We start from the raw sequence: 27923 nt of genomic DNA on the forward strand, positions 1-27923 counted from the left end.
AAATTCCCCGTATTACTATTTTTTGTCATTCTCAACATATAAACGGTTAACTTCATAGACGCAAATAGCAATTAAATAAAATACTGGATGTAACTTATGTAGCACAACACCAGCGATTCAACACCAAGGAACTTTTCTGTTCCTTTTTCAACATATAAACGGTTAACTGCATGGACACAAATAACAATTAAAAATGGATGTAACTTTTGTGGACAACACCAGCAGTCCGGCACCAAGGAACAGCAACAGCATAACTCGATGCAAAAAATCTTTCACCAGTATAGGCTGCAACAACATATGCCATATTGGACAGCAACATCACTGCTACGTAAACATAAACCTATAACCAAAATGAAATTAATGTTTGATCAATGGAAATTTTGTATAAATTTTAAAAAAATCACTTCAAATGGAGTTCACACAAATATTCTATGGCAACACTATCTGATAACTATAGTTTAAACAAAAATTTACATGAAACTAGATTACTCATTTAAGATTTCAATACAAATTCATTTGAAATTTGTAGTGCTCTGCAGCGAAACAAAAACATTCTTCTACAGTATCTGCCTATCTTGTTAACCAATTCCCCTTAAACAATCCATAACTCAATTTACATATGATCAAAGGAAAGAGCTGTTGACATGATGAAATCCCCAAATGTTAAAATTAAACAATGTAAGCAATTATAGTAGTCCAAGCATGATACTTCCCAAGTTAGAACTTATAATTTTTATCAAATTACCATTTCAAGGAGTCTTCTTGCAGTTCTACTAGATGTCCAACATTTCGGCAACCACAATGCAGCATGATCCAGCGTCAACTTAGATATAGCTGATCCCAAAAGACTTGAAGCATGGGACTCTCCCACACTCCAGGACAACATCAGCACCAAAGACTGCATGCAACAGCTCAATTTAATCACACCTTTCACTGGATGACTGCAGCGAATCCATGCGCACATTAGACTGCAACAAAGAAGCGCAGACTTCACCCGGCTATTGAAAAACAAAAACAAGTTACTAACAAGGAACAGAATCTCATGTGACATAACAAATCGACAGAAGTATGAAGTTAAACTATACAATCTCTCAGAATTACCTTGATAAATCTTACAAAGGAATTTGTAGTTGTCAAGTTTTCCAACTTGAAAATAACAAATGTAATCCACATTTCCATAATGGTCTTAACTCATAATTGCAACAGAGAAGCAAAGGGGTCTACTCTCAAGTCATTAACTAAATCTGTAGCGATCAACTATCAGTTGAATGCAAAATTAAAAAAACAAAACAAAAAAAAACATAAGATTTCCCAAGTTACAACCAATAATATCAATCAAATTACCAATTCAAGAAGTTTTCCTGCAGTTACACTTGGGATAGCACCAGCTCGATAAACTGCATGCAGAAGCTGCAACTCAACCATGACTCGATCACACCTTTCACCAGCTGGCTGCAACAAAACCACATTAATGATACTACAGCCATGAAGCTCAGACTTTGTCGTGTTCTAAATTTCTGCAACAGTTGAGCAAAGGGATCTCCATTTCCGGCATGAAAATCAACTAATAAAACCTATTACATTATTGCAGAGAAATTGATCCAACAAAATTACTTTACTAGCTCTGAAGTGTTTCTGCACGAGATGAGACGTACAGCTAACAATGGCCGACATTTCGACAAGATGGACATTGGACAGCAGTTTCGACCCACGTCATCACATTTGGCCAAGTGAAATTCTATGCCAGATTGCCTGTAAATTCAGACAGAGACGTCAAAGATTAATTTTAAGAATGATTTTAAGAATGATTTTAAGAATGATTAAATTTAAGAAATCCAAACTAGCATTACCAATTACATTGCTGAAAATGTAGATCGACACCTCAATTCCGTAATCAATTTAGAATACACCTTCAGTCAGCGTCTCGGAAACGAATGGCAAATATTTCTTCCTCACGAAGACACTCGCGTCACCTGGCGGATGATGGGGGGACAATCCGCCGTTATGGCGACCGTAGAACTCCAAAGACAGAAGAACTCCACCGACAATAGAACCCCAATATTTTAAATCATTTCTAAAAATTTCTTTATATGCGACAGTAGAACTCCAAAGACATAAGAACTCCTTTTTTAAATATTATTAAAAATACCCGGCAATATAACTCCAGTGCCCGACAGTAGAACTCCACTACGCGACAATAGAACTCCAATAAATTCTTTAATTATTTTCATGTTCGACAATACAACTCTATTGAATTTTAAATATTTTAAATGTCCGACAATAGAACTCTAAAAAGCACATGATAATGATGCCATGATACAAAGACGATTTCACACTCCTGGTTCTTTCATGTTGTCAGACTAGATGATTAACACGGTTTTAGTATACTTCTCCATCTCCACGTGCCTACAACCCAAGTGATCGACTTGTAACAAACTACAACAACAAATCGACAATTGAAATTTAGCAGACAGAACTAAACACAATGTTGTAAAATCGCTTGAATCCGCTCCGGCGACAAGACGGCGCGGTTATGTATTGCCACAATGTTCCGGCAAAACAAAAAAATTTCGGAATACTACGGCCACTTTTTAGTTGGTTTTGTCCGAGGAGAAGCGGAAGCCGCTGATACTGTCAAAACCAATGTGATTTAGCTATATTTTTGGAGGAATGCAACATGTTGATTTTGTTACTCTCATTCAAAGCGCAAACGCATTTCTTTAATCCACATTGGATACTTTTTTTTCTCGTTTCCTTCGTATTGAAATGGTTAAAAAGTTGGTCACTTCCGTTTAGGAGATGCACCTGTGCCGCAACGTCCAAACACTTGCGCGGGAATACTAAACAGATTTAGGCGCATATCCGCTTGACAAGTGTACAGGTGTGGTCACGAAAGGCTTTGGCGGCGCTCTCTTTTGTTGGTCTATTTGACGACATACAAAACTGCCGGTGCATCTGTGAGAGGGTTGAATAACACCGTTCTTTTCCCCTGAAACTTTTCAGATATTTCAGTAGTGTAAATTATATTTAAGCGTGCCAACACGGTTACACTAGAAGGAAGGCAAGGTGTGTACGGTCATTTAGCAAATAATGGAGAATGAATCAAGACAACATTGACACACAATAAACCACTTCGATACAAAATTGAAAGAGAAAAATAATAAAAAAAAAATAACAAAAAAGTATTCAACATAGCTGAATTATTTTACACAGCATGATATTGATTTCCTGTAAAATTGTCATTCGTCTCTCCCCCAGGATTTCAATTAACGAATATCGTATAGTAACTAATTACTATTAAATGCAATACAGAACACAGCAATCATTCCCAAAAATAACTTCCCCAATTTCAATGAATGCCCTGATACCATTTATATTAGATGTGCATTTTTTTTTTAACTTTTTTTTTCAAATCTAAGATATGTAGTAGTCACTTTCAAAAATGTTTTTTAGGGCTGAGCATTCAAAAGAAATCTATGTCCTTTGTGTTTTTGATGTTTCAATTAAGTTGCAAAAATAAGATTTATAATTACAGTCGAAATTTCCATCACGAAAAACGGTAAAAGACACTCACCGGGATAAGTCATCCTCGCACACAATTGTTACACTGCACTAATAACAAGTCTTCATAACCGCAATTCATTTAGCATGTATAGCATTATAACTGGGAGAAACTGAAAAGGATCAAAAAGGAAAAATGGTGGATGAGGTTCGTCCATATGTTGTCAACATTTTTTCAGTGGCTGGCGATTTTGTCTTCTAGAAATTTCGTAAATATTATGTATATATACTGTTATAATAATAGTTCAATGCACTATAGGAGGCACGATAGGGGGGGGGGGAGTACGAAACCATTTTGAAAGCAAAAAAAAAAAAAAAACGAAAAAATTAATTTCGTTATTCTTATGCAACAGCAACTGGTGCCGGTTCAGGAACCGGCTTAACTTTTTGCTTGTTGTGTTGGGTGGCATTGTTCCGCTTCTTCTCCCATCGGTTGATGTAACCGAGCGGGTAACAGAGGATGCCGGAGATGAGAATCATAGATCCAGACAAGTAGAACGAAGCGTCATAATCGTTCGTGGCATCGTAAAACATACCTTGAATTAAAAGTGTTCAACCGAAAATGATTTTTTAAAAGATTCATTCAAAATAAAAAATACAAAAAATGAATAAAACATTGAACGTACTGGCCAAGGGACCGCCCACCGTGGCGGAAACACCAGTAAACATCAAACAAAGTCCAAACGCGTTAGTCAGATTCTCCAAACCGAGTAGTTCCACCATGAGGATGGAACGGAGAGAGGCGAAGCAGGCTGCAATATAATCCATCAAAAACGGATGATATGATTTGACATTCATTGTAAAAATTTAAAAGAAAAATAGCCACAAACCGATCGATAAGCCAAATAGGCATGCGTAGACGATAAGCATCTCGTAGGCGGGGAAGAATGGAGTTGCGATGGTCACAACTCCTCCGAGAGTCAGGGCGGCGTTGTTGACCATCAGAACGTTGACTTTGGGATGATCGGAAAGGGCTCCGCAAACAACGCGACCCAAAGTGTTGGTGATGCCGATGATGGAGAGCAAGAAAGAGGCCGATTCCTTGTCGGCTCCGAGCTGCTCGGCTCTGGCGGCTAAGAACATGAACGGCACGAAGAAGCCGAGGAAAGTGATGAAACTGGCAAAGCAGAGCAGATTGAACGTGGGAGATTTGAAGAGAGAAAATTGAATCAGCGAGGAAACGGCTCGCACGCATCCGTTCGATTTCTTCTTTCCGTCCGTTTCCTCGACGATTTCCGGAATCTAAAAATAATAAAAACAAGAATTATTATTCGTTCAATTGTGAATCAATAAATAATAATAATACCCTAGTGACGGATGCGTGATAGCTGGCGGGGTTTTCTCTGTACTGCGGTAGACGCTGTAAACTGCCCGTGTAGAAAGCGTCGTCTCGATTCAACGGCTGGACTTCGTCTTGATTGGCCAGCGAGCGTTTGCTGCCGGCAGCTGCCAATAGGAGCGGAGTCTCCTTCTCCTTCTTGCCGAGTGAACTGGCCGAATCGGTTAATGTCGACGACCGTTTGGCTTTGATGCCGACCAACTTGACGGTGTTATTCAGTGAATTGGTCGACGAGTGAAAGTGGTCCGTCTGCTGCTGCTGGTTCATTGTTTCCTGCTGCTCATCGTTGCGCAGCTTCTCGTCCCGCTCTCGCTTGATCCTCACCATCAACGGCGTTCCAGCCGAGACTTCTTCGTCGGCCAATTGGCGCCGGGTCACTTTGCTCTTCTTCGTCGGCTCCAACGGCCGAAACATGGCCCCGAAAATGGCGCAGTTCAATACCAAACCAGCCTGTTTTTAAAAAGAAATAACACATCTAATTGCAATTAAGCAAATTCATAGAACTAAACGCCACACACTCGAGGCTATGAAAGTCCGCATAAACAATTCCGGCAAAGTGGAGGGTATACAAGATTATGCAAAATATATACAGCACAAACAAACTGCTGGCCGTCTGTTTATGGAGTTGCGAAGCCATCAAAGATTTCGTTGTGCAAAATAAACGAAAAAGAAAAATAAATAAATGTTTTTCTCTTACGTGGATGAGAAGTGTTCCGCGCCATCCGTAATAGCCGAGGAGCCAGGTGGTGAAAGGGGCCAGGACGAAGGTCCCGATTCCGGAGCCGCAGACGGCGATGCCGGTGGCAAGGGCTCGCCTCTTCTCAAAGTAGAAACCGACGGCGACGACGGCTGGAACGTAGACCAGACCCATGCCAATGCCACCCAATACGCCGATGAAGACGTAGAGGAACTCGACGGACATGGCCAGCGAGGCGACGGCAAAGCTTAAGCCGGCCACGACGCTCCCGGCGCACGCCACCGTCCGAAAACCGAACCGAGTCGCCAACGATGACACGAAAGGTCCTGTACACATAAATTTTTGTTTTTTTGTTTGAGCGCGGGACACGCGTCACATTTTTAGTCACGCTAGTTCAGATTACACGGCACAGACAAGATTACAGTTATATATATATAGCTATAGATACATTGGTAGACAAACTTTGGTATCCGTGACCATATTCAAAAACAAACCAAAACAATTGCCCAACATATTTCGCGTCAAAATCGTCCCAGCATTCCTTCACGTTCGACAAGACAAACGGTTCGGCATTTTTTAAACGACGACTACCCAATTTGGTGTCGAGAGAGTCAAATTATTATGGTCAGAAAAAGGAACTTACCGGCCAAGAGGTAAAAGCCGGCCAGGAGAGATGCCACCCATGAGACGGTGGAGACGGGAACTTCGAAACTTTCGGCCAAATTGGTGACGACCAGTCCGAACGAAAAGATGATACCGTCGACGATGATGTTGCAGAAGAAGGAGGCGATCATAACGACCCAGCCCCATCCGCCATCCGGCGGAACTATGTGAGCTGGTCCGTCATCCGAATCTTCTTCCACCATTTCGCCATTCTTCATCTCTTTCAATTCCACTGCAGATTTGTTCGTCGCCATTTTAACTATGTTTTATTCAAATATCAATCAAGTTGGAAAAACAAACAATCCTGAAATTGGAAAGAATAGAAACGTTAATTGAGCGGTTCATTCCGGTTCAAGACTATCGACTTAGTTCTCTGTTATTGTTAGATTAGAGTTTGAAACAAACAAAGTCAATATTACACGGAGAAAAGCAAAGAGAGCTAAATAAGATGCAAAGTTCAGAGTACGTGGTGTATATATCCTTCAATAGGTTCCTGTTTAAACAACTAACAAGATTAACAATTTGACGCCGTCGACGTGTTGCCATGACAATCGTCTATCTACTATAACACGATCACATAAATTGTAGACAACTGTATACGTGTCATCCTCGAAATTTTAGCTTTCAATACGTGTCTAATTACACAATCTAGAGGTGCATTTCACATAGTTGGAATTGTACCAAAGCTCTCAAAAGTCTTCGTAATCTTTCTCAAATAAACTTTTGACACTTGCAGCCTTCCGCTGAAAATGAAATTTTTATTATTTTTCAAACAACGCCGGGAGAGAAAGGATTCACGAAAAAAATAAACAGCTTTTCAAAGCTTAACTGTCTATCAAAAGAAATATTATTTCAATAGGTGGGATTTAAAAAGAAGAAAGAGCAGCCATTTTTGTTTTCTTTGCTCCGGGGCTGATTATAAAGGCAGTTATACTTTTATACGTATACATTTTTCAAACGACAAAAGAGATAACGGAATTTCGGTTCACATCCTTTTTTTTATGGGTTTTTTCTTCTTCTTCTTTTCGGTTACGTATATTTTGTTCTCCCCCCAGTACGTATATATAAGAGGGAGGGTTGTGCGCGTGTGTGTGTAGAGGATGAGTCGAGGGTTCGAAAAAATTGTTTGTCTGACCTACTTTTATTTTCCAAACGCCAAGAAAGAAAGAAAAAAGGGAAGGGGGAGCAGCCCGGCGTGATGGGTTTCTGCTGTGGCGCTTTATAATATTCGGTGCCGTAATATCCCCCACCCTCCTCGAATTCTCTCAGCACGTGTAAGGCCGCTGTACTAGTCGTAACCTCCCCCCTCCATCGCTGTTTTTCATTTTTTCTCCAGTACATCCGCACTCGGGGGGAAACTATCTATCCCTCCCCACCGCCGCATTTTCGGTTTTCTTTTTTCTCAAAACTTCGATCGATCTACCAATTTGTGATGAAACAAATTTTTAACGACCCCCAGACATTTTTTTAGTTTTTCGAAACTGCGGAACGGAATATTTTTAAAGAGCGTCTCTAAAAGTCACGCATGTTGGCCCACCCCCCAGTGTCGTGAGTGAGTCTATTATTAGACCCACAACCTCGTTCTCTTTTTCTCGCTCTTTGTTTTCCTCTTCTGCAGGTGTGTAGTGGCCAAAAGTCGTTGGCGAAACGAAATGCATGCGGGCAGCAACTAAGCGAATTCGATTCCATTTCAGAGTGGGAAATCAATACGAGGAAAAGATATTCATTTTCTTCTATAAACCGAGGTATTTTAAAAAAACAAAAACAGAAAGGGCATAGAGTATCACCGTATACACGTAGAAAGTCGTCCCCTTTTCTTCCCCCTACAGCTAGTCGAAAAAAACAAAAAGAAAATGTCACGATATAAAAGAGAAACCCCGATGGAATGAGTCACGACACGCTAGATGCGGTACCAAACGAATCGAGTCCCCTCTTCTTCTTCTTTTTCCTATTGGCGCCCCTCTTGTGTTACCCGAAGAAGAAAGAAGAAACCAACCAGGAAAAGAGTAGAGGGGATGTTTTTTATCCGGGGCTAAAAACAAAAGAAACGACTGACGAATTCAATCCATTCCGACATTCGATCTTATTTTTTTCTTTTTTCTCGCTTTGGGTTACGTTAGAACTTCACAGCTAGTTGAAAATTGCCCAAGAGGGAAATAACGAGCTCTACAAGTTGTGAAACTTGTTGGCAAAGTCAAAAAATAAATCGGAAAATGTTTTTTTTTCTTATTTAATGGGAAACAAAATAAGATAAAATAACCAGCATGAGTGTTGCGACATCACGGACAATTAAAGTCTAGACAGATACACGCCCATTGCTCTGCTGCGCTTTGATTTTCGAAAATGTTTGGGTCTCTCTCCTCGTTCCGGGAGATTGTAAAAACGATGTGGGATAGAAAATGGCGTGCTGATTCGAGGCTCCGGGCGTCGCCTTTCACTCGTTCACGCACATTACGTGCAGCATTGTGTAAAAGGCGAATGGGAGGGAAAACTGGTCGATGGCGTATACACACAAAAAAATGTCCTCGCTTTTATTTCTTCCCTGGGCAGGGAATGAAAATTGAATAGATAGCCAAAATAAGAGTGTCAAATAATTAAAACACCCGGTTCGAATTCAGCAATTGACAAAAGAATTGAATCGTGTCTGCTGGGCCAATAGAAATGAGCAGGCGATTGCATCATCATCAGCAGCTCAGCGATTCGAATCAAGCGAAAACTTTCAATCGATTACTGTGCACACGGTTGGTGGTGGTGGTTTATCGGTTTTCGTGTCCTAGCAGACGGCGAAACGGCGCCGGTTTCACTAGCGAGACCACGTGAAATTCGAGACAGCCAAAAATGACTAAGAGAATTCACGAAAAAACGAAAAGGTTATCGTCGATTTCCCAATGTGAACTCAACTCACATCAAAAACAAAACAAACGACGATGGAGATGAATGAAATAAACCGCTGTGAAAGATAACCAGTTTCCGCAACCGCGTGAAATTATAATAATAATAATAACGCAATCAAAAAAGAAGAAGAAGAGAATTAAGAAGAAAAAAAAGGGAAAACTCTTCAAACAAAATGAAAGCGAACGAATCACGACAAATGCACATCGCAGTTGAGAGAGAAACTTACAGTCATCAGCTGCCTTGAACCACGACCCTATGTAGTAGATATGTCAAGACAACACAATGCCACTGAAAAAAAAACGATAATAAATCGTGACGGGAAGTGTCGATTCCAACAAAGCAACACAACAAACACACGAACGAACGAACGGAAAAACACACCAACAAAAAGAGTCGAGGGAAACCAGTGGAGGCACAGGCGGCCCCGTCGAATGCAACAGCCAGACTGACGTGAATCGGGAACGACTTGTGTGTAGTCGGTGGCGGCGTCTGCTATATACGGGCAAATGGCGGTGTGTATAGCAGTAGTAGTAGTAGTCTACTAGGGCTTTTTTTTCTGTTTTGTATTACGTCGTCCAGTCTCTTCTGTGCTGCTGCCGCCAAACCCCTCTTCTTCTCTCTCCCTAGTAGTAAATCCCCCACCCTTCATCGCTGTCTTCCTTTAGCCGAAACGCGCAGAAAATCGATCCTGCGTTGCAACGTTTATAATCCCCCCCTCTGGCGTTTTTCTATAGTTCACTGGGAATGGAGAAAAATTTTTGCTGCTTTCCAGGATCGATACATGTCGGGACTTTTGAAGGGTTTGACTTGGAAGAAGAAGAATCGATTTTAATGATGAATTATGCAATAACTCTTCCGTAACTAGATCCTGATCAAGTTATAAACAGTTTGATCCTATTCAGGCCGTATACTCCCTTCCCGTTCGTTGGGGTTTTCCTCGCAGAGTGAAATTTTATGATATCTATTATTTATATTGTTGTTTTCTTTTGTTGATCTATTGTATTATATTTTCTCTCCTTTCATTCCTTAATTTCAGACATTCAACACCCGATTGAGCATAAACTATTTCAACCTTTCAAAAGGTTTTGCAGCAAATTATTACATTGATCAGCTCGACAATGAAATGAATATATTGTTTTCGTTTTTCTTTTTTCCCCCTTTCGCTTCGACGAAACAATATGACATCAACAACTTTCTCTGATTGCGGGCGAAAAAACAGGAAGGAACATCCATCTTTTCTCTTCGACTACCAACAATGACAGCCAACAATAAAATTTCGCAAATGATTTTTTGCGCTGCTGATTGAAAAATAAAAAGAATAGATCACTAAATATGAACATCCAGATGAAAACGATGCGGATTGATTGACCAATAACAGCATATTTTATAGTAGAAGATGAAACAGGATACGGAGAAGGAGGCGATATTATAGACGACCGTCGCACGCCGACTGGTAGAGGGGAAGAGAGAGAGAGGAAATTGCGAACCATAACAGTCAATTATTTAGTCATTCATTTGTTTTTTGTTTTGTTTTGTTTTTCAAGATGATGATAGATGCGTACAGGAAGAAGTCGCAGACCGGTTTCAACTAGCACTGCACTTATTTGGCGTTTCCTGTCGGTTCGGTTTAAATTCGTCACGTTGTAATCAAATGCAAATGATGGGATTGTGTTGTAGTTTTTTTTTAATGAATCATATCAAAAGTTTTTTCTGTGAATGAAAAAAGAAAAATCGAGTAGCCTTTAGACATAAAGGGATCCACACGACGACGGATGATACGTCAATTTTCAGCTTTGCCTTTTTTTTTATAGAAATCTACAAATCATCCGAATTTCATGTTCAGAATTGACTAATATAATCTGATATTAACTTTAACCTAAAAACAAAAAAATAATAAACAAAAAACAAAAAAAAAAACAATTTGAAATATTTAGACCGATGAATGTATCGATCGCCTATGTTTGAACGGCCCGTGGTGAACCTTCACTGGATTTAAGTTGTTTCATTTCACCTGTGAAAGAAATAAAAAAATTTGTTTTCATTTTGAATTGAAACTTGTGTAAAGTAAAACTAGAACGCCGGTATGAATAAACATGACACGACGAATCGATGGGATTTCGATGGATTTCCTGGTGTCTGGTGGTCCCGCAATAATTTTTTCTCCCCCAGAAATTCTCAATAGAGATGATTCATTTAATACCTGCTGATTTAGCAAGTTCGGCGTCTTCCTTGCGCTTGACCCAGCGCCGGACCAATGGCACCATGAAGGAAATGGCCGACGAGATGAAGAGGAAAATGCCGGCCAACCAGAAGGGAACGTCGTAACTCTGCGTCATATCAAAGACGGAACCTACGACCAAAAAAGTCAAAAGAAAGAAATGGAAAATGAAGTTGTCGGATCAAACAAACAAAGTCCAAAATCAATTTACCGGCTAGCGGAGGTCCGACAATGGCGGCGACGCCTCTCAGCAAACACAAAAGTCCGAACGCGTTGGTGAGTTGTGCAATGCCCAGCAAATCGACCAGGACGATGGAAGTGAGTGCAATGAAAGCCGCTGTAAAAAGAAAAAAGGAATTCTTAAAGAAATTCTAACTGAAATCAACTCGTGTGGGCGGGTGACGTACAGGAAAAGAGGCCGAAACAGCCAGAGGCGATGCAGAATCCGACGTAATCGTAGCAGAATGGCACGCAGAAAACGGCCACTCCACTCACGGCGATACAGACGTTGGTGACGAAGAGGGAATCGACGGCCGGGAAGTCGGAAATGTAGCCGGAAATGAGACGGCCCACAGTGTTGGTGATGCCAATAATCGAGAGGAGAAAGGCGGCCGTTTCTTCGTCGATACCCTGAGAATTAATTTAATCAGTTATTTTATAATCCCCCGTGAAATTATCGTGAATCATAATCCAGTCGGCTCTAATTTACTTTGGTGGTGGCGGCGTCGATGATGTAGACGAACGGGACGTAGAATCCCAACATGCCAAAGACGTTGGAGACGCCGAGGAAGAGGAAGACGGGATCTTTCATCAAGGAGAAATCCATAAGGCCGGAAATTTCTTTGCGCGCCGATTCCGGTATGCAACGGCAGCAGCCGCCGCCGGATTTCTTTCCGGCTTTGCCAGACTGAACGGCTTTGGGGATCGATACAATACTTTGGCGGTAGGAGCCCAGTGATTTCTGGCTCTGATATTCTGGCAGATTGGTGACGCTGCCCGTGTAGAAGACATCTTTACGGGCCAGCGGGCGGGCCAAATCCTTCTTGGAAGCCGATAAGCTGCTCACATCATCTTTACTGCCACAGGCGCCAGCCGAACGGCGCTTCACGTTGCTCGCTTCGCCATTCGAGACGCTGGTGCGGCTTCCCCTTAATGCGGCCGCAGCTTTGCCTATCAGATACACCCGTCACGCGGAATGAAAATTGAATTATACAAATGGCCGGAATAAAAAAGAAAAAGGAAAAAATCTATTTTTGGATAGTTACCGTCTTCAAGGAGTTTGTCACTTTCTTTGGTGTCGTCTTCTAAATTATCTTTGAGTTGCGAGTTTTTCATTTGTTTGTCTTCCTTTTTCTCCTGGGACTGGGCGGCATCGCCGTTGGAAGGATCGCCTTTAGCTTCGCTGATGGTCGGCATGCGGGTGGCAGCGTGAGCTCCTGACAGCTGACAAAATGGGAGGGAAAAAATAAAGAAAAAAAAAAGAGAATCAAGTCGAATTCCGGTACAGTCGTGTAGTCGAAAATCACCTCATCCAGATCGAAACTCGAGTGCACTCCGGGATCGACGTTGACAGGCACTTTGAGCCTTTTTTCGTAGGAACCGTCTGGCAACTGGACTGTGAAATATTGGGAGCCCATGAGAGAGCCGCGCTCCAGCTGGGCGGCTTTATCCTCCGCCATCCGCTGCAGTAAAGGTTTGCACTTTTTCTTAGGCGCCTCAAGGGGCCTCATCAAGGAACCGAAAACCTGTCAGTCGTGAAGAGAGAGTAAGGAAAAAAAAGAGGATTGTCATGAGAATTGGATTGATTTCGCACGGAGATTGACAGAAAAACTCACGGCGCAGTTGAAGATGATGCCGGCCAGGATGAGATTTGCTCCTTTCCAGTCGTAGTGTTCCAGCAGCATGGCCGCCAGCGGTGCGAAGACGAAGGTACCGAAACCGGATCCACAGACGGCGATGCCCGTGGCCAGGGCTCGTTTCTTTTCAAAGTAATAGCCGACGGAGACGATGGCCGGCAGGTAGATGAGTCCGAATCCGATTCCGCCGACGATGCCGTAGGTGACCATGAGCATGGCCACCGAATTGGACAAGGTAGACAGGGCGAAAGCGGCCATGCCGATGACGCTGCCCATAATACAAGTTGTCCGGCAGCCGAATTTGTTGGTGAGGGCCCCGACGATGGGTCCGCAGCTCAGGTAGACGCCGGCCAGGAGCGAGCCGACCCAGGCCACTGTTCCTTTGCCTTCGTTGAAGTAGATGACGAATTTCGGGAGGAAGACGCCGAAAGTGTAGGCAATTCCGTCGACGATGAGATTGCAGAGGAAGGAAGACATGACGATCACCCATCCCCATCCACCGTCCGGCGGAATCGGAATATCGTGTATCTATTTAAGAAAGACAAAATTAAAACAAAACCAAATGCAAATGCGTATAGGAAAAATGAATTGAATACCTCACAGATGTCTTCTCCATCGCATTCCGGGCTGGTTGCTTCTGGATCCGCTCTTTTGGCATCTTGTTTACTCTCGCCGGCCTGTTTTTTCCGGAATGCAAAAGAGAAAATGGCTTTAAGGTTTACAGCTGCACACATTAGACGAGAATGTCTGTTTTGATGTTAATGAGCCAACATGAAACTTGGAAAGGATCTTTTCTCTTTCCCTCCGTCTATTATCCGACCCCTGGATGACCCTGATTGCCTTCAGGCTTCGTAGTTCACATCCATCAAACAGCCAAAGAACGCACGCCATCCGCCCCCACACGGCACATATACTGCGCGTATACAAACTGTTCATCCCTCCCACCAGATTCCTAATAGAATCGTGTGTCGAGCGGATAGGACAGTGACCCTGTCCTTTGTGATCCACCCATAGAATCCTACATATACATCCGTTGAAAAGGACGCCATCTTCTTTTGTACAGCGCTGCTATTAGGGCTGTAGCTACATATCTGAAACTAAGTAGGTATTTCATTATAAAGTTACACTACACACTGTGTGCGTATAGACGTGCCAGCAGCAGCTGACGTCTTGGAAGATGTCCTGCACAAGTCCCCCCCCTCTCTCCCGGATAGTGTTTCACAATAGGAATGACGTGGGAGAAAAACGTTTGAGCGGCTCCCATCCAGTGCGGAACAAGAAGAAGCTGCCGGGAAGTCGAAAAATGGCGAAGCGTGTGAGATGTTTGAACCGAGTTAGTACCGCACTCTTTTCTCTCTCGCACCAATTTTGATCACGTCGTCAAATTCCAATCTCCATCGTAATGATAACGACGGGCAAGTCTATGGGTCAAGTGATCGCGGACATTTGACCGGGCGTCAGATTTTCATGATGCCGGCGCACCACAAACCCCAACAATCAGCATCTTCTCGCGTGATCTTTCGAGCGGGTGAGTTCAAATTCGAACCTTTTTTTTCTTTTTCGTCAGCTCCAATTTGAAATGGATTGAGAATTATCGTGGTGGTGGTGGTGGTGGTGGCATGGGATATCCATCCGTCGTCGTCAAGTCATTTGATATTACACACATGAAACCATATTTTTTGGTTCTCCCTTTTGACTCTCTCATCATCTTTTGTTTCATTTTTTAGCTACTGGAAAAGATTCTATTCTATCAACTGGCCGGCCGCAAAAGAATGAAAACTATCGGATAACATTTGAAGGAAAGGCCTTTTTAGTTTTTTCCAACCATACTTTTGTGGTTAGGAACAGAAAAATGGCCGCTGCGGGTCGGATTACTTTTTTTCATTTTTGTTTTTCCTCATTTTCACGAGTTTCACCTTGCCAAGGAGGAGTGGGGTGGAGAATTAGAAATTGTGCGTAACATCCACTGCTGTGTGTAGAGAGAGAGAGACGAACTGGTTCCTTTTAATCACGTGCCCTTTCCGTGGCTGGCATTTGAATGACAATCAACAGCAGCAGGTGAAAGGGTCCTCTTCTATGTACACAATAACGAACCGAAAAACTTTGGACCTTTGATTGTCCTACGTGGTTTTTTCCCGACAAGACAGGGAATTTCGGAAGGACCTTGTTAATAAGCCAACGTGAATTGTTTACTCAAAACGACAATTGACGTGAATTCGGCGAAAAAAACAATATCTCCTTGATTTGTCCTCGGATACTATTTGAAATGGCAAGTTGTGGTTGTTGTTGTTGTTTTTTCCCGAAAAGTCATTAGCGACCGAAAGTTTTTCCTAATGAACAGAGGGTGTATAGCGCGTTGGCCTTTTAAGGTGAAAACCGGCGATCAAATAAATCAATCAAGCGGGTCAAGATTAGGAAACCCAGACGTTCGGCGCTCAATTAGTTGGGACGAAATGCCTGCCGAGGAGCCAGCGGTCGCGTGTCATTATTACGCCCCGCACAAGGGAGAGAAAAAATGTGGTCTAGAGAGTCTAGAAATAGTATGAAATACAAATTGTGTTTGTACGGGGAAAACCGGTTGCGATCAAGATTGATCAGCCGGGAGCCGGTAAATAGGAAAAAAACAACCAAAATTGACCGACTCCCAGGAATTACTTAGAGAAAAGAAAGAAAGACACAATGAACAATAGGCAGTTGAGGGGGGTCTAGAATTTCTCAAATATGAAATTGGTCTTACCTGTCTCGTATCTTTACTAGCCATGATTTCCTATCTCTCTTTTTAATTCAAAAGTTTAAAGTCTGTGTGTTTTTTTTTTCGATAACGATAGTTATTGTGAGGGATCACCTTCCTTAATTTGAAAGATAAAATTGTTTCACTGGGAAATTCACTGGACACACAATAACTATCGGTACCACAGATACAACACCAAAAGGCTGTACGAGTTTAACTAAATATTTTTTCTTTTTTTCACGAAGGAGGAAGGAAAAACAAAACGAAAAAAAAAAACGGAATTTCAACGAAAACGTTGGCCCGGGGGGTTGAAGAGGGAGGGAGGTAGTAGCGTGTACAGAGCGCAGAGCCGAGTTTTCAGAGCGACCGAAACATCATGGCTGCAGCCCAGAGACTGACGCAACTTGCTCCTGTTGTAACTCACTCGGTCGCCCAACACACGCAGTCAGTAAGAGGGGGAAGGGTCTGAACGATACTACACACACACACAAACGCATAGATAGGAGGAAAAAAACCGAAAGGGAGAAGGAGGGGGAGAGAAACGCTCATATGGAAGACAACAAAAAAAAAACCGGTTTCGGCCTCCCGCTCCCCCCCCACTCCCATGGCTTGGGGATCAGCCAACGGAGACTGACGCAACTCCCCCCTTCCCGTTATAAACATATGCGTGCTGCGCGCTCCCGTTTCCACCCCGCGATTGTACCTCATTCCCCTCCTCCTCCTTTTTCTCCCCTCCTTTCTCATTTTCGTTCGTCTACCACTGAAGCGACATGGCGGCCATCGGGCGAACTAACAAGACAGACTAGTGTGTGTTATATTAAAAAAGAAGAAGAAGAAATGAGAAGAAGAAAAAGTTGCTGGGTGTGTGTGTGGGCGAGCCATCCATTGGGTTTAGATATCACAGTGCGAGTCACATTTAATAACTCAATAATCGATTGCAAGTTCTTTTTTTTTCTTCTTCTTCCGTTCAATTCCCTTGAGAAATAAAACGGGATGTTATTACTAACCGGCATCCGGTCACTGTCAAACCGTCCCCGATCAAATTGATACTCGACAATTTCGAGTCCAACATTTCAGTTTGTTTTAAAGAAGATGAAAGAAAGAAAAAGAGAAGAGGATAATCGGATCGTGTAACGTATCACGTGGAGGTGTTGAAAAAAGAAAGGCGTGAGAGAATGTGCGTGAGTGCAGCCGCCGAGTCTAAACAGCAACCTCAGAGCGACGCTCCATTCATGACTGAAAAAAATTCTTGTTTCAAACGAAAGAATAAAAAAGTTTTTCAAGTACTTTTTATTTTCCTCGTGACATTTTAAACGATAAAATAATTCCCGCCAGAGGAAAGGAAAAAAAAAAAGGGAACGTCGTAACACTGTCAAACAAAAGTCAAATAGTTCAACCGGAACCGGCAGCGATATACACACAAGATTGGGCATCCAGCCAAGTCGTCTAGCTCTTAAAAAGGATCCTGCGACGCGGAAAAGAAGAAAAAAGGAAGAAAAGTAACTTGTAATAAAATGTTGCTAAGGATTCTCAGCGTCACTGGTGGTGAGGGGGTGCAAGGCGATTGACGCGTTCACTTTATTGATTCAGTCGCGGTTAAACGAGTCAATAACATATGCCTTTCAAGTTGAGTTTGAAATGTTGTGTGTGTGTGTTATCGCTCAAACTTAAATCACTTTGGAGGGGGGTGAAAAAACAACAATTTGTGGGCCGTTATTACATTTTTACATCGGAGGAGTCTAGCCGACAGGCCGGTCCGATAGGTCACAGCACGCGGACCTTGGAACCTCGTGTTTCATATGTATGTAATCTCGGGACAAGCGAACGAGAGCGAGAAAAACAAGCTGCCGATCCTGGGACAATCTCATTGAAAAAAGACAAAAGAAGAATATTATAAGAGAAAAAAGAACCCAACTTTATTCGATATCAGCTATTCTGCTGTCACTGACACAAAAACATCCTCCATCATCCCTCCTTTGTCTCTCCCCATTTTCTTGGATCGGCTCCCAAGTCAACGTCGACGCAAAATCTCGCAAATGCTACATACGAGATGACTTGCATTAGATTTAACTGATGCAAAGCGGAAGAGAGTTTAAGGGGGGGAAACAACGTTTACACAGACGGCAGTGTGGTACCGAATTAGAATGTGTGGAGGCTCGCCCATGGTTCGTCGCGGTATGCGGGTGTTGCGTTTATTTTTACCGAAATCATGCCAACAAGCACGGGAGAGAGACAACGACGTCAGCAGTCCCTTTTTTAGAGGCGAAGGAGGGGGGTAGAGAAATTCACGTGGGTCGGCGTCGATGACGACAACGCGGCGGTGAATATAAATTGTATTCCACTTGACTATATATCTCATCGACCTAATTCAATGTAGGTAGACAGGCAACTACTATAATAATAGCTGAATCGCATCCAACTATTTCCTTTTGCTCCTTCGTCGTCAACGGCACGAAAATTCAGCCAATCAATTGGCGGCGAATTCAAGGCTAATTGGTCGGAACGAAGGATTAGATTGCCAAAGAGATGGAATGAGTGCACTTGTGATGATAACTAGTCCAATTCAGACAAATTAATTCCCATTTTAAAAAGAGAGGGAAAATAGTACGATAAAAATCCAATATTTTAGATGATGGCAATCTGTTCCTTCACACACACACACACGCCAATGATGACAAATTGGACAGCACTTACCATCGTTTGCGAGTCTTCTATTCACTGTCGGATTGTAGTGTAGGTGGTTCGGCGGGTTTCTATTTCTCTTTTCTTTTGTGGCTACTTTTAGAACATGACTCGTTCAAAAAACCTTTTTTGAACTGGAAAGAAGAAAGGCGCACTTGATGATTCTGATCCGCCGTGCGAAGGGTTCGACGTCGCCGACTAGCACTGATTGACAACGACGCTCTACACGAAGCGCCTAGACCAGATTTCCAGTATCTCCGGCCAAGGACTATCGGGCGCGTTCGTGATGTGTTTATACCGACGTCACGGGAGGCGGAGTGCGGAGTCAGCTGATGCGCCCAATTCGATTGATACATCTAAGATTCTCAGAGAGAGAGAGAGAGAAATCTCCCGGCAAAGAGCGATCGAAGGCTGGACGGAGGACTTGCGCAGATCGCTGTTGTTTGTGTGTGTGTGTGTGTCGCTCGACTATTGTTTAATTCCCAGTCCTTTGTGGTGCCCCTTAAAACTGGCCGACGAACGCGTGCACTGAAATCACGACTACAAATATCGTAATGGCGTCATTTCCCCCATCACACCACTTTACAAGATGCAACTAATGTACGACAAGACCCTGGGTTATTGCTCTAGGATACACTCAAGCCCTTCATGCACTTTGTATAATAAAAGATGTGATTTGAACAAACGAATCTTTTCCCTTTTTAAAATTTCGTCGTTCGGCAAACAATCGATCCGGGCGACCCACTCACCACTTGGAACCGGAATGTTTGCTAACAGTCCACGACATTCCCGCCTAGAGATTTATTTCGCGCAGAGATGGAAGAAAAACAACAACAACAAGGACGTCTCTATCAAACGGCGCGTGATGGACAGCATATTATCAAATATAATTCCCATTTTTCTATCGTTTTGTATGTTAGTGGAGGCGCTGCCCAGCTCAACGATTCTTTTAAACGGCTGCTGTTGTAATATTCATCGACGTTACTGAATCATTTAAATTGTTTGATTGGGTTCGTTACACTCGGTCGCTCGAGTTTCCTGTAAAAATACGAGAAGAAATCCGAACCGTTACATTGCAGCCCGAGCCGGACTCTCTCTCCCACTGCGTGTGCATATATATCCGGTGACCAAAATTATGGATCCCATGCTAGTCTAGTATAGGGCCAATCACACTTTGAGGAGGCGTTTATTATCGATTGACTCGAGAGCGTGTCTCGCTCTCTTCCCTCCTCTCTCACGATCTTATCGCCAACGCTCAAAGGCCCCCTTTTTTGTTTTACCACTTTTCGTTACGAAATACTCACAAAGTCTTTTTGATTGACAACTGACGTTCCAATAAAGGCGATCAAAGGTTTTGATTTTTGTTTGAGTTGTTGACGAATAAAAAACCGGCGCTGAGGGGAAACAGAACCCTATAGTGATAAGTCCCTTTGGGAAAAAAAGATGCTATAAGGTTGCTAGGTGAGAGAGTGCACAGCGCTGTGCTGACTTGACAAAATCACCGAAGGCCGTTGTTGATGATGTTAGTCGTCTTCTGGCTATTTTCAAAATGAACACACAGCAGGGAAAATACAACAATAACAGCCAATTGGCTCCTGTTCAAAAACAGTAATACATCGTGACTTTTTTAAAAAAAAGTCGCTCTCTCTCTCTCTGTAAAGGAACGTGGAGAGATGACGCAATAGACACCCCCGAGTTTCCAATATCGATGATAAATAGTGCCCAATGGACTAGCAGAACGCAATAAAGGAGGAATTAACGGCAGCTCGACAGACTGCGGGCGAACGAAATCAGATTGCGTGAGGGAGGGATGAATTACAACGGATCTATCTCAGCAATTCCTGTGACAAATCCCTTCATACAAAATCAATAGAACTATTAATGCTGTATGGAAAGACAGGCTTTCCTTTCTGTACGTGGAAAAAAAAGTAAGATTGCGTTGCGGTATCGAACAAACTCAAAATCGTTCGTGATCATCAAGTATTGATTCGACAGATTGCATTAAGACCTGTGTGGCCAGGTGGCAACATTCGCAAGGATAAGTAATCGTAGTGTATAAGCTTCAAACGGGCCGAAATTCGACATGCAGACTTCGATCTAACAAATGACAAAAAGAATGGCGGTTTTGCATGTAATCATGACTCGTGCCATTGATTAAACGATTTGAAAAATTGCGGGTTTTCTGCCGTCGATAATTTCTGAACGAGATAAGCACGCCATTTATTTTGAGAACCAGTGGCATTTGAATTCTGAAGCCTTGCGATACCGGTTTGGCTTCGTAATGAAACTATACATAACGATCTCAAAGCCATATTCTAAATAGTTCAAATAGAGTAAATCAGCAGACCGTTATTATTGCGTTCCCACGATGTTATCACTATCAGCAACTGCTTCAAAAGGAACCCAAATTGTCAAACCGCCTCCCGCTCCTTCTGGCTCATCATCATAGACTTCATGATGTTCCTCGGGATGAATAGGTACAGCATCAGGCGACATTTGAGAGAATTTTAATCGAGAACGCTCCTGTTCCATTAACTGAGATCAAATAAATAGACGCATTTACTTCAATTTTGACAACATTGAGCTTATAATAATACCTTCCGTTTTTCTTCAAGTTGAACTTGCAACTCTAGAGATTCATCTATCTGAATGGTTTTAGCACCACCATTGTATCTGAATGTGGGTGGAGTTGCTGCAGTATTTTCATCCCACTTGTGAAACTGTTTCAATGCAGGATCTTGCTCATGGTATAGCGTTTTGAATGGTTTGAACTGGTGGTTAACTGGTTTCAGTTTTTCTACCTTTTCTGCCAGTCGCTTGTAGCATTGATCTTGCTCGTGAGCATTAATATCTGCCACAGTTGAAGGTGTCCTGTTTCAAAAGTGAATCCATGAATATTTAGAAGGTAAATACAATAATTTCATGTTGATTACCTTTCATCAATAACAATTTTGCTCATCTGATTTGTTGTCAAGAGAATGTCAACTATATCTCTGCTCTCATCGTTAGGAATTGCTTTTTGTTGATTACTGGGACTTGACTGTGGGGATGAGTTATCAGACACAACTTTTCCTATCCATTCCATTTGGTTGACATTTGGGCAAGCAGACAAAGTCATTCCGGAAAGCATTTCAGACAATCCATCCGATTCTACTTTGAATTCTTGTAATCTTTCATCAATCTTGGTATTAGTCTCAATAAACTTCTGTCCTTTATCAGGTAACCTCTTTAAAACAGTTCTAATAAAAATGACCAGAAAATTATAAAATACTAGTTGTTTCAAAAGCTGTATCAATAAAAAGTGGGCATACTTGTTGGACAGAATCTTTCTGTGCCTTTGCTGGGCCTCCACTAATTCTTGGTAAGTCATCTTTTCGACGGGTTTCATGTTTATGTATTAACACAGTAAAATATTTTCTATCAAGATTCTTCCGAGAACTGCTGTGGAAAGTGGAAATGTATATTGTTGTTATTTTCAAAGAGATGGTAAAACCGTTCGTCAGCAGTTTAGTCGGTTAAGTGGTGGCGCTAACTCCGCTAAGAGCACTCAAACGCCCTCTACTGTGAAAAATAACAAAATGTGGAATTTAAAAATGGAATTTAAAAATTCAATTTATTCCGCAATTTGTGCGATTAATTAAATTTATGTGCAAGAAAAACATTTTCTAAAGAAATTGTTTGAACGGTATCATCTTTGTTCATGAAACCCAACTAGACGATGAAAACGGAACCCAATTACGTATACGGCCGTGACCGCTCAGTAGAAGCGGTCAAACACATTAAGACACGTGTAGCTATGAGTATATATTATATAACTATAAAACTTTTGTTCAACTATTTACCGGAAGATGTTATTCACGTGGAAGTGCTAGGTCTATTGCTGCGTACATAATGAATGACCCAAATTCTATTTATTTAGACCTAATAGAGAAAAGAAAAATTTAAAAAGGTTTTCTTTCTCTCTTTGTGGAATCATTTTAACCGGGTTACTAGGTAACTAGGAAAAAAGAGTTATGAAAAATGGGTTGAGGGAAAATATCGTTCATATTTTGCCCCAGGCGTGACTGAACGAGACCAATTCCGTGAACTTGACTTCGCTTTCTACCGAAGACACGTGTAAAGCCTAATAAGGAATCCACCAGCAGCTAATAAGGAGTTTCCTTTAACAGGTTTCAAAGTTTCAAACAAAGTAAAATCCTGTGGAACAATTCATGTTTTAGTCAAAATTAATCATTTGGGATTTACGAATCATCTAAAAATTATACCAACATAACCGATGCATTGTTGTTAAAATCCTTTTCAAATCAATTCAGCGAATTCGCGAGTATCCCGCTGATTGCCAAAATGCAAAGATGTAGCCCTTTGTCCCCTTCAATAATGCTACCAATTCGCCCAACGAGCTGTGAGAACATGTGTCGTAAAATGCTAGTTGACACATCAATTCGGATGTTATTTAGTTCCGCAAGGGCCGCGCCTCTGGAGAATGATAATGACTCGTCACAAGATAACACACAAAGTCCTGACCATGGCTTTTCTTTCTTTGGATTGTGGGAGGGAATTGGTCAGTACTTCATATGCTCCGTTAAGACAAGAAACGATACGTCACACAAGACATTTGGGGTCAATGACCTGCACTTCACCCGAAAGTCAAAAATTAAGTGAAACAAGGACTGTCTACATGACTTTAGTGTAACGCATACCCAATGCCCAGCATTTGTTTGTACAAGTTACCATTCATAAGCAGTACACGTTAAAAGACTTCTCTGTTGAGTTTTGGTTGTCGTCTAATGTCCTCTGCCACGTGTCACGTGTGTAACCTGTACATAGTGTGGCCATATGTAGCCCCAACCTGTTTCACCTACTAACACCGTACGCACACGGACTTGTAGTCCCCCGAGCAGAGGAGAATTTTATTATTTTAGCTTCTATCTCCTCCTTTTCTTCTCCTCTCCAAAGTCACGGTACGGCTGATGACAAATGAGGTCACGCTGCTCCACTGCTGTTGACTTCACAGCACCAGCCACGTGTAGCATCAGCTTTTAATAAAACTAAAATGCTTTTTTCATCCACGGACATTGTCTTCTTTTAATTTTTTTTTTCTTTCTTCAAAACTGTGTTATCATTAAACATAAAAATTTATAATCGTTCACTTTCCTAAAAGCAATCTTATCAAACAAATCCGTTTAAGCTTGTTTACGCATCAGCTCGTATTTAAGCACGACCTACGTAACATTAGGCTGAGTTTACACAGGTCAGTTGACTATATATGGTTCCCCTCTGCCGCCATCCCAAGAACAACGGAACGAGCTCTGCCGATCCCTGAAAAGAATCCCCATGAATATTTTTCAGAGAAAGATCGTTTAAAGCGCATAATACCGTACGTAGCTGCTGAACATACGGAGAAATAAGGACACTAATGTGCGTGAGGTGATGCGCGAATTCTTCGTTTGTTGCTAAGCACCGGGTAGAGGTGTCGGTAGTTTAATAGCAGCCATTGTCGCAATTTAAATGTTCAATGGCATTGGGTACACCGCTCGATACCTAATGTGGAATGAGGCACATAGAGTTCAATTTCAGATAAAGTTAAACACGTTTGCAACATACCAGATACTTTGACCTCCAGCAATGACATTTGGTCTCCTATAGCGAACACAAAGTAAATAAAGGTCAATAAGTACGAAGAATGGCAACATTTTCTTAAATCAAAACAAGAATTTGAATAATTGAATTTCTAATTTCCTTTCCCCAAAAGCCGTTGTTAAATTTGGATAAAAGCAAAAACAAATTAGTTTGGAATGTTGTCAAAAACGTTCTGGGTCCGCAAATTGTTGCGTAAGAAAAACAACTATGCAATATGTTTTTCTTGCGCAATAGCTCGATGCGTATTTGAGACCACGTGAAGTCACCCTTGTATGCTGCGCACTAGCTTTTAAAAAAGTTGTGGTTTTGTCGTTTTGATTGTAACAAAGACGAGGATGGGAATATTGGATTTAATCGTCTGCCGCATCAGAATCCCCCCCCCCCCCCTCATATGATGACGCCCAGATTTCAAAGGTCTCATCGGAGAGAACGAGGCTCGCCGAGGTGTGTGTCCAAGTCCGGGAACAGCTTCTTCACAACGGAGCGTGGCATACAAAAGTCCGAGATATAAAAGCGCCCGGCGGTACAGCCTTGATAAAGCATTCACGCCGTAAGTCTCGTCTAGCGACGAGCTGCGAGCAAGGCCCACTCCCGCAGCGATCGAGTCTGGTCCCTACATCGACTTGTGTACAAGCGAATCGCTGCTTCTAGCTGAGTAAGTTTATTTACTGTCTTGTCAAATCTATTAGTTCAATTTGCTTTCAAGAACTTTAAAAAACGAAAGCATAGCCTAGTTTCAGTGGAAAATTTTTAACTAAACAATACGTTGAATTCGGTTGAATTTTCCCAAATAAACTTACTGGGAATTTTAGACAAATTTGACAGCAGCCATAATTGCTTGGAAACAAAATCTTGATAACTAATCAATTGGTTAAATCACTTTCATTTCAGGCGGGAAGAACTGCTGGGCGTTGGCTGTTCGCTTGACACATATTACGTAAAGGAAAGAGTTGGTAGAGAAAAGGGAAATGGCTGATCAATGTCCCTATCTCGAGAAATTGGCGTCCTTGAATTCTGAGAACCGGAATGGAAGCAGTGCCAACAAAACTGTTGCTGAGGGAAGATTACTCCAACTGCTAGAAGGTATTAAAAACAGATTCACGATAGAAAATCTTTTTACAAAACATTGAGATACTACACAAGATAATAAAGATACTTCATTAACTCTGCATCTGTTTGATAACGCGGTTTAAAGGACAGACTGTGCCCGTCCAAATGGACAATTTACCTACTGTACCGCCATCTTGGTACAATCCGATTAAATTTCAACAAGGCCAAAATTTTGCCCGCCGGCATTTTGCGGGCATTTCATTAGCTCACTTCGTGTCACTCATCACCATGCTAACATCCCCTCAAATTCTCAAGGTCGGTCCATTCAAGGTCTTAAATAAATAAACAAAATGATTTTAACTTACCTTATCTTTAATTAGCCGCTCATTTTCACGCAAAAATCCGAGACTGTCTTGAAATCTTTCAAACGCTACATTGGAACGGTTGTTCACATAACGTCCTGGTATTTTGGAGACGTGTGGCAGAAGGATGATCCAGCTCGACGATCCATCCAGATGGTGCGTAATATGCACGATCACGCATCTCGCCAAATCAATCATCCTGATCGACGGCCGCAAGTTGACAACACGGCGATGGCTGAATGTGGTCAACCTTTCGATGATCCTTCAATGCTACCATGTCTTCAAATGGACACTCAAAAGTTGGCCGGATGTCCGTACGTCGAAATGAGACGTCAAGTCAACAGCAATAATCAGGAAGATCCTTACGTCTACTTCAATCAATTCGACATGGCCGATTCTCAATTCGCTTTCGTTGGGGTAATTGTTCTCTTTCCACACAAATTCGGTGCCACCTACGCTACTGACGACGAACTGCGGGGATTCATCCATTTCTGGCGATGCATAGGTAAACGTTAATTAACCTTCCAATCAAAATATTGTTTAACCAATAAAATTTTATAAAGGATATTTACTTGGCATTGAAGACCGTTTTAACTTTTGCGACGACGACAATTTGGACCTCACAAGGGACCTGTGCCGTCACTACCTGGACAAAGTAAACCAGTTTAATTTCCAATCAAATTTTGATAAATTGAAATTAACTTACCGAATTAACTCTGATGGAACAGATGATTAAACCGGCCTTGAAGGATGCCTCAGCTGAATTCGAGCATATGGCAAGAGCAGTGGCGAAAGGAGCAAGTTTGTACTATCCGGGTGTATCCTTTGAGAGTCTGTTTGCATATTACGCAAACGTTGTTGGTTTACCACACACTAATTTCGTTAAGCACATGCAGATCTTTCAGTGGTTCTACTTTTGGTATTTACGTGTAGTGTTCTCTGTCCTTTGTTGGATTCCAGGAGTCATCCGGTTATTTAGTGCAATGACACTCTTTGCCATCGGCTTGGTTGTGGCTCGATCAGACACTGCCAGTTGGTGGCCAAAGAGCTGGAAACCGCCACAGGTTGGTGGACTCGACGTATTTTGGAATATAAAATCCAAAGCTAAAGAGGAGAAAAGTCCACAATAAAATTGGTACAACATAGAGCTTAAAAACTCCTGATCCTCGAATCGATACATAGAAATTGTCCCAAATCGGCGCTCATTTGGGAATAAAACACGTGCAGCCATTTGTTCAGATATCGGCTTAATAATCATGATCATATAAATGTTGATACTAATTATGTCATGTCTTACTACTTACTATCAATAAGCTTCTATCAAAGGTAACTACTGCTTCGAATGCAACGACCCTTGTTAGATATGTTTTTTTCTGTCCAACTCATCATCAATGACTAAATAAGTTATAAATAAAAAAAATAAGCTGTACTCCACACTAATGCTGAAGCCATCTAATTCAACACTTTTCATCTGAATACTGATGTAAATTCAAACAATTTTATAGCATGACTTGAAAAGATGACAGCTATCACCAAATTCTGATTATCATGAAAATTGAAGTATTGAATACGTGCCATGGATTGATTACAAAATGGGTTCATTAATCATGCATCAATCTCTATCATTAAGTGATTCAAGTCTATAAACATTTAGGCTTATCCAGAAAAATCAATCTCATCTCAGCAGCAAAGAACTTTTGCCAAATAATTTTTATCTGATTTCTTCTAACTGAACAAAGAGGGACAATTAATGATTTCAACATGGATAATTCGGGTGGTAGAGTACACGTGAAAAACTAAAAATAAGAAACAGATGTACCTTTTGCTCCTTTGCGTAATAACTGGATTGCAACATAAACTCGACGAGAGGACTCACTGATTTATTGTGATTTGCGACTTGGTGAAAGTACTCGATGAACTCGACCATGCTGCGCAGTGATCACCATTAGCGTGTTTATCTTAAATTACAATCCCGAATACTGCGAATACTAAACACGAGTGAACTGTGAAGTCGTAAACAGGTGGAATTAATTTCACTGTAAGCCATCTAGCGACCCCGGCGAAAACTGTAAAATCGAAACTAACAACAGCTGAGAGCTGAGTTGACATAGAAAAAGAAATCTTATCTTATCTGTTCTATTTTCTCGAGCATTAACAACATCTTATTATGCTTATCCTTTGCTTAAACCAGATTTTAAAATGATTGATGTACTAAAACTTGATTCGAAA

The 27923-nt window shown here is 41.7% G+C and overlaps 4 protein-coding genes and 1 long non-coding RNA gene across 11 annotated transcripts; 1 reads left to right on the forward strand and 4 right to left on the reverse strand.

The window, feature by feature from the left end:
• Positions 1-25: 25 nt before the first annotated feature.
• Positions 26-1692, reverse strand: LOC124200098. 4 transcript variants are annotated; one of them, XR_006877147.1, is made up of 4 exons: positions 1345-1685; positions 1102-1257; positions 746-998; positions 26-340 (listed from the first exon to the last, which is right to left on the reverse strand). XR_006877147.1 is itself a non-coding variant. In XM_046596204.1 (3 exons), the coding sequence occupies exons 1-3, from the start codon at positions 1423-1425 to the stop codon at positions 188-190; spliced, it is 387 nt and encodes a 128-aa protein (XP_046452160.1). In that variant the 5' UTR covers positions 1426-1612; the 3' UTR covers positions 26-187. The 4 variants fall into 4 exon arrangements, 1 of the variants encoding a protein (XP_046452160.1); XR_006877148.1 differs by lacking the exon at positions 1102-1257 and having other exon boundaries at positions 1345-1692; XR_006877149.1 differs by lacking the exon at positions 1102-1257 and having other exon boundaries at positions 746-941; positions 1345-1611.
• Positions 1693-3006: 1314 nt separating this feature from the next.
• LOC124200071 (monocarboxylate transporter 13-like) lies at positions 3007-9778 on the reverse strand. Of its 2 annotated transcripts, none has more exons than XM_046596159.1 (7): positions 9382-9778; positions 6241-6564; positions 5598-5923; positions 4868-5350; positions 4392-4803; positions 4188-4313; positions 3007-4097 (listed from the first exon to the last, which is right to left on the reverse strand). In XM_046596159.1, exons 2-7 carry the CDS (start codon positions 6512-6514, stop codon positions 3904-3906), a joined length of 1815 nt encoding a protein of 604 aa, XP_046452115.1. In that variant the 5' UTR covers positions 6515-6564; positions 9382-9778; the 3' UTR covers positions 3007-3903. The 2 variants fall into 2 exon arrangements, with proteins under 2 accessions (XP_046452115.1, XP_046452116.1); XM_046596160.1 differs by having other exon boundaries at positions 9537-9775.
• Positions 9779-10267: 489 nt separating this feature from the next.
• Positions 10268-22171, reverse strand: LOC124200068 (monocarboxylate transporter 14-like). 3 transcript variants are annotated; one of them, XM_046596157.1, is made up of 13 exons: positions 21954-22171; positions 21576-21881; positions 21240-21513; positions 20990-21177; positions 13826-13906; positions 13209-13757; positions 12900-13118; positions 12639-12816; positions 12083-12543; positions 11781-12003; positions 11585-11710; positions 11356-11505; positions 10268-11166 (listed from the first exon to the last, which is right to left on the reverse strand). In XM_046596157.1, the coding sequence occupies exons 6-13, from the start codon at positions 13704-13706 to the stop codon at positions 11111-11113; spliced, it is 1911 nt and encodes a 636-aa protein (XP_046452113.1). In that variant the 5' UTR covers positions 13707-13757; positions 13826-13906; positions 20990-21177; positions 21240-21513; positions 21576-21881; positions 21954-22171; the 3' UTR covers positions 10268-11110. The 3 variants fall into 3 exon arrangements, with proteins under 3 accessions (XP_046452113.1, XP_046452112.1, XP_046452111.1); XM_046596156.1 differs by lacking the exons at positions 20990-21177; positions 21240-21513; positions 21576-21881; positions 21954-22171 and adding an exon at positions 18655-19743; XM_046596155.1 differs by lacking the exons at positions 20990-21177; positions 21240-21513; positions 21576-21881; positions 21954-22171 and adding an exon at positions 15967-16587.
• A 408-nt stretch (positions 22172-22579) lies between these two features.
• Positions 22580-26542, reverse strand: LOC124200101. Its single transcript, XR_006877150.1, has 7 exons — positions 26401-26542; positions 26267-26340; positions 25698-26185; positions 24247-24282; positions 24019-24183; positions 22908-23961; positions 22580-22839 (listed from the first exon to the last, which is right to left on the reverse strand). It is a non-coding gene; the product is annotated as an uncharacterized LOC124200101 (long non-coding RNA).
• Positions 24691-27252, forward strand: LOC124200086. Its single transcript, XM_046596184.1, has 6 exons — positions 24691-24937; positions 25174-25365; positions 25478-25647; positions 25713-26199; positions 26258-26349; positions 26423-27252. Exons 2-6 carry the CDS (start codon positions 25251-25253, stop codon positions 26822-26824), a joined length of 1266 nt encoding a protein of 421 aa, XP_046452140.1. The 5' UTR covers positions 24691-24937; positions 25174-25250; the 3' UTR covers positions 26825-27252.
• The last annotated feature ends 671 nt before the right edge of the window (positions 27253-27923 follow it).

The sequence above is a fragment of the Daphnia pulex genome, chromosome 8, assembly GCF_021134715.1.
Source record: "Daphnia pulex isolate KAP4 chromosome 8, ASM2113471v1".
In the NCBI taxonomy this organism is placed as follows: Eukaryota; Metazoa; Arthropoda; class Branchiopoda; order Diplostraca; family Daphniidae; genus Daphnia; species Daphnia pulex.

Bases quoted from the DNA above. Each gene is read 5' to 3' on its own strand.
- LOC124200098 (XM_046596204.1), bottom strand. From the start codon at position 1,425: ATGGTTGAGTTGCAGCTTCTGCATGCAGTTTATCGAGCTGGTGCTATC. The intron at 899-1,344 runs GTAATTTGATTG...TGTTGCATGCAG, and splicing joins CAGGAAAACTTCTTGAATTG to TCTTTGGTGCTGATGTTGTC. The intron at 341-745 runs GTAATTTGATAA...TTTTGGTTATAG, and splicing joins CAAGAAGACTCCTTGAAATG to GTTTATGTTTACGTAGCAGT.
- LOC124200071 (XM_046596159.1), bottom strand. From the start codon at position 6,514: ATGGCGACGAACAAATCTGCAGTGGAATTGAAAGAGATGAAGAATGGC. The intron at 5,351-5,597 runs GTAAGAGAAAAA...TTTTAAAAACAG, and splicing joins GCGGAACACTTCTCATCCAC to GCTGGTTTGGTATTGAACTG. The intron at 4,804-4,867 runs GTATTATTATTA...TATTATTTTTAG, and splicing joins ATCACGCATCCGTCACTAGG to ATTCCGGAAATCGTCGAGGA.
- LOC124200068 (XM_046596155.1), bottom strand. From the start codon at position 15,990: ATGGCTAGTAAAGATACGAGACAG. The intron at 12,817-12,899 runs GTGATTTTCGAC...CCATTTTGTCAG, and splicing joins CGAGTTTCGATCTGGATGAG to CTGTCAGGAGCTCACGCTGC. The intron at 12,544-12,638 runs GTAACTATCCAA...TGTATCTGATAG, and splicing joins TGACAAACTCCTTGAAGACG to GCAAAGCTGCGGCCGCATTA.
- LOC124200086 (XM_046596184.1), top strand. From the start codon at position 25,251: ATGGCTGATCAATGTCCCTATCTCGAGAAATTGGCGTCCTTGAATTCT. The intron at 25,648-25,712 runs GTCGGTCCATTC...ATCTTTAATTAG, and splicing joins CATCCCCTCAAATTCTCAAG to CCGCTCATTTTCACGCAAAA. The intron at 26,350-26,422 runs GTAAACCAGTTT...CTGATGGAACAG, and splicing joins GCCGTCACTACCTGGACAAA to ATGATTAAACCGGCCTTGAA.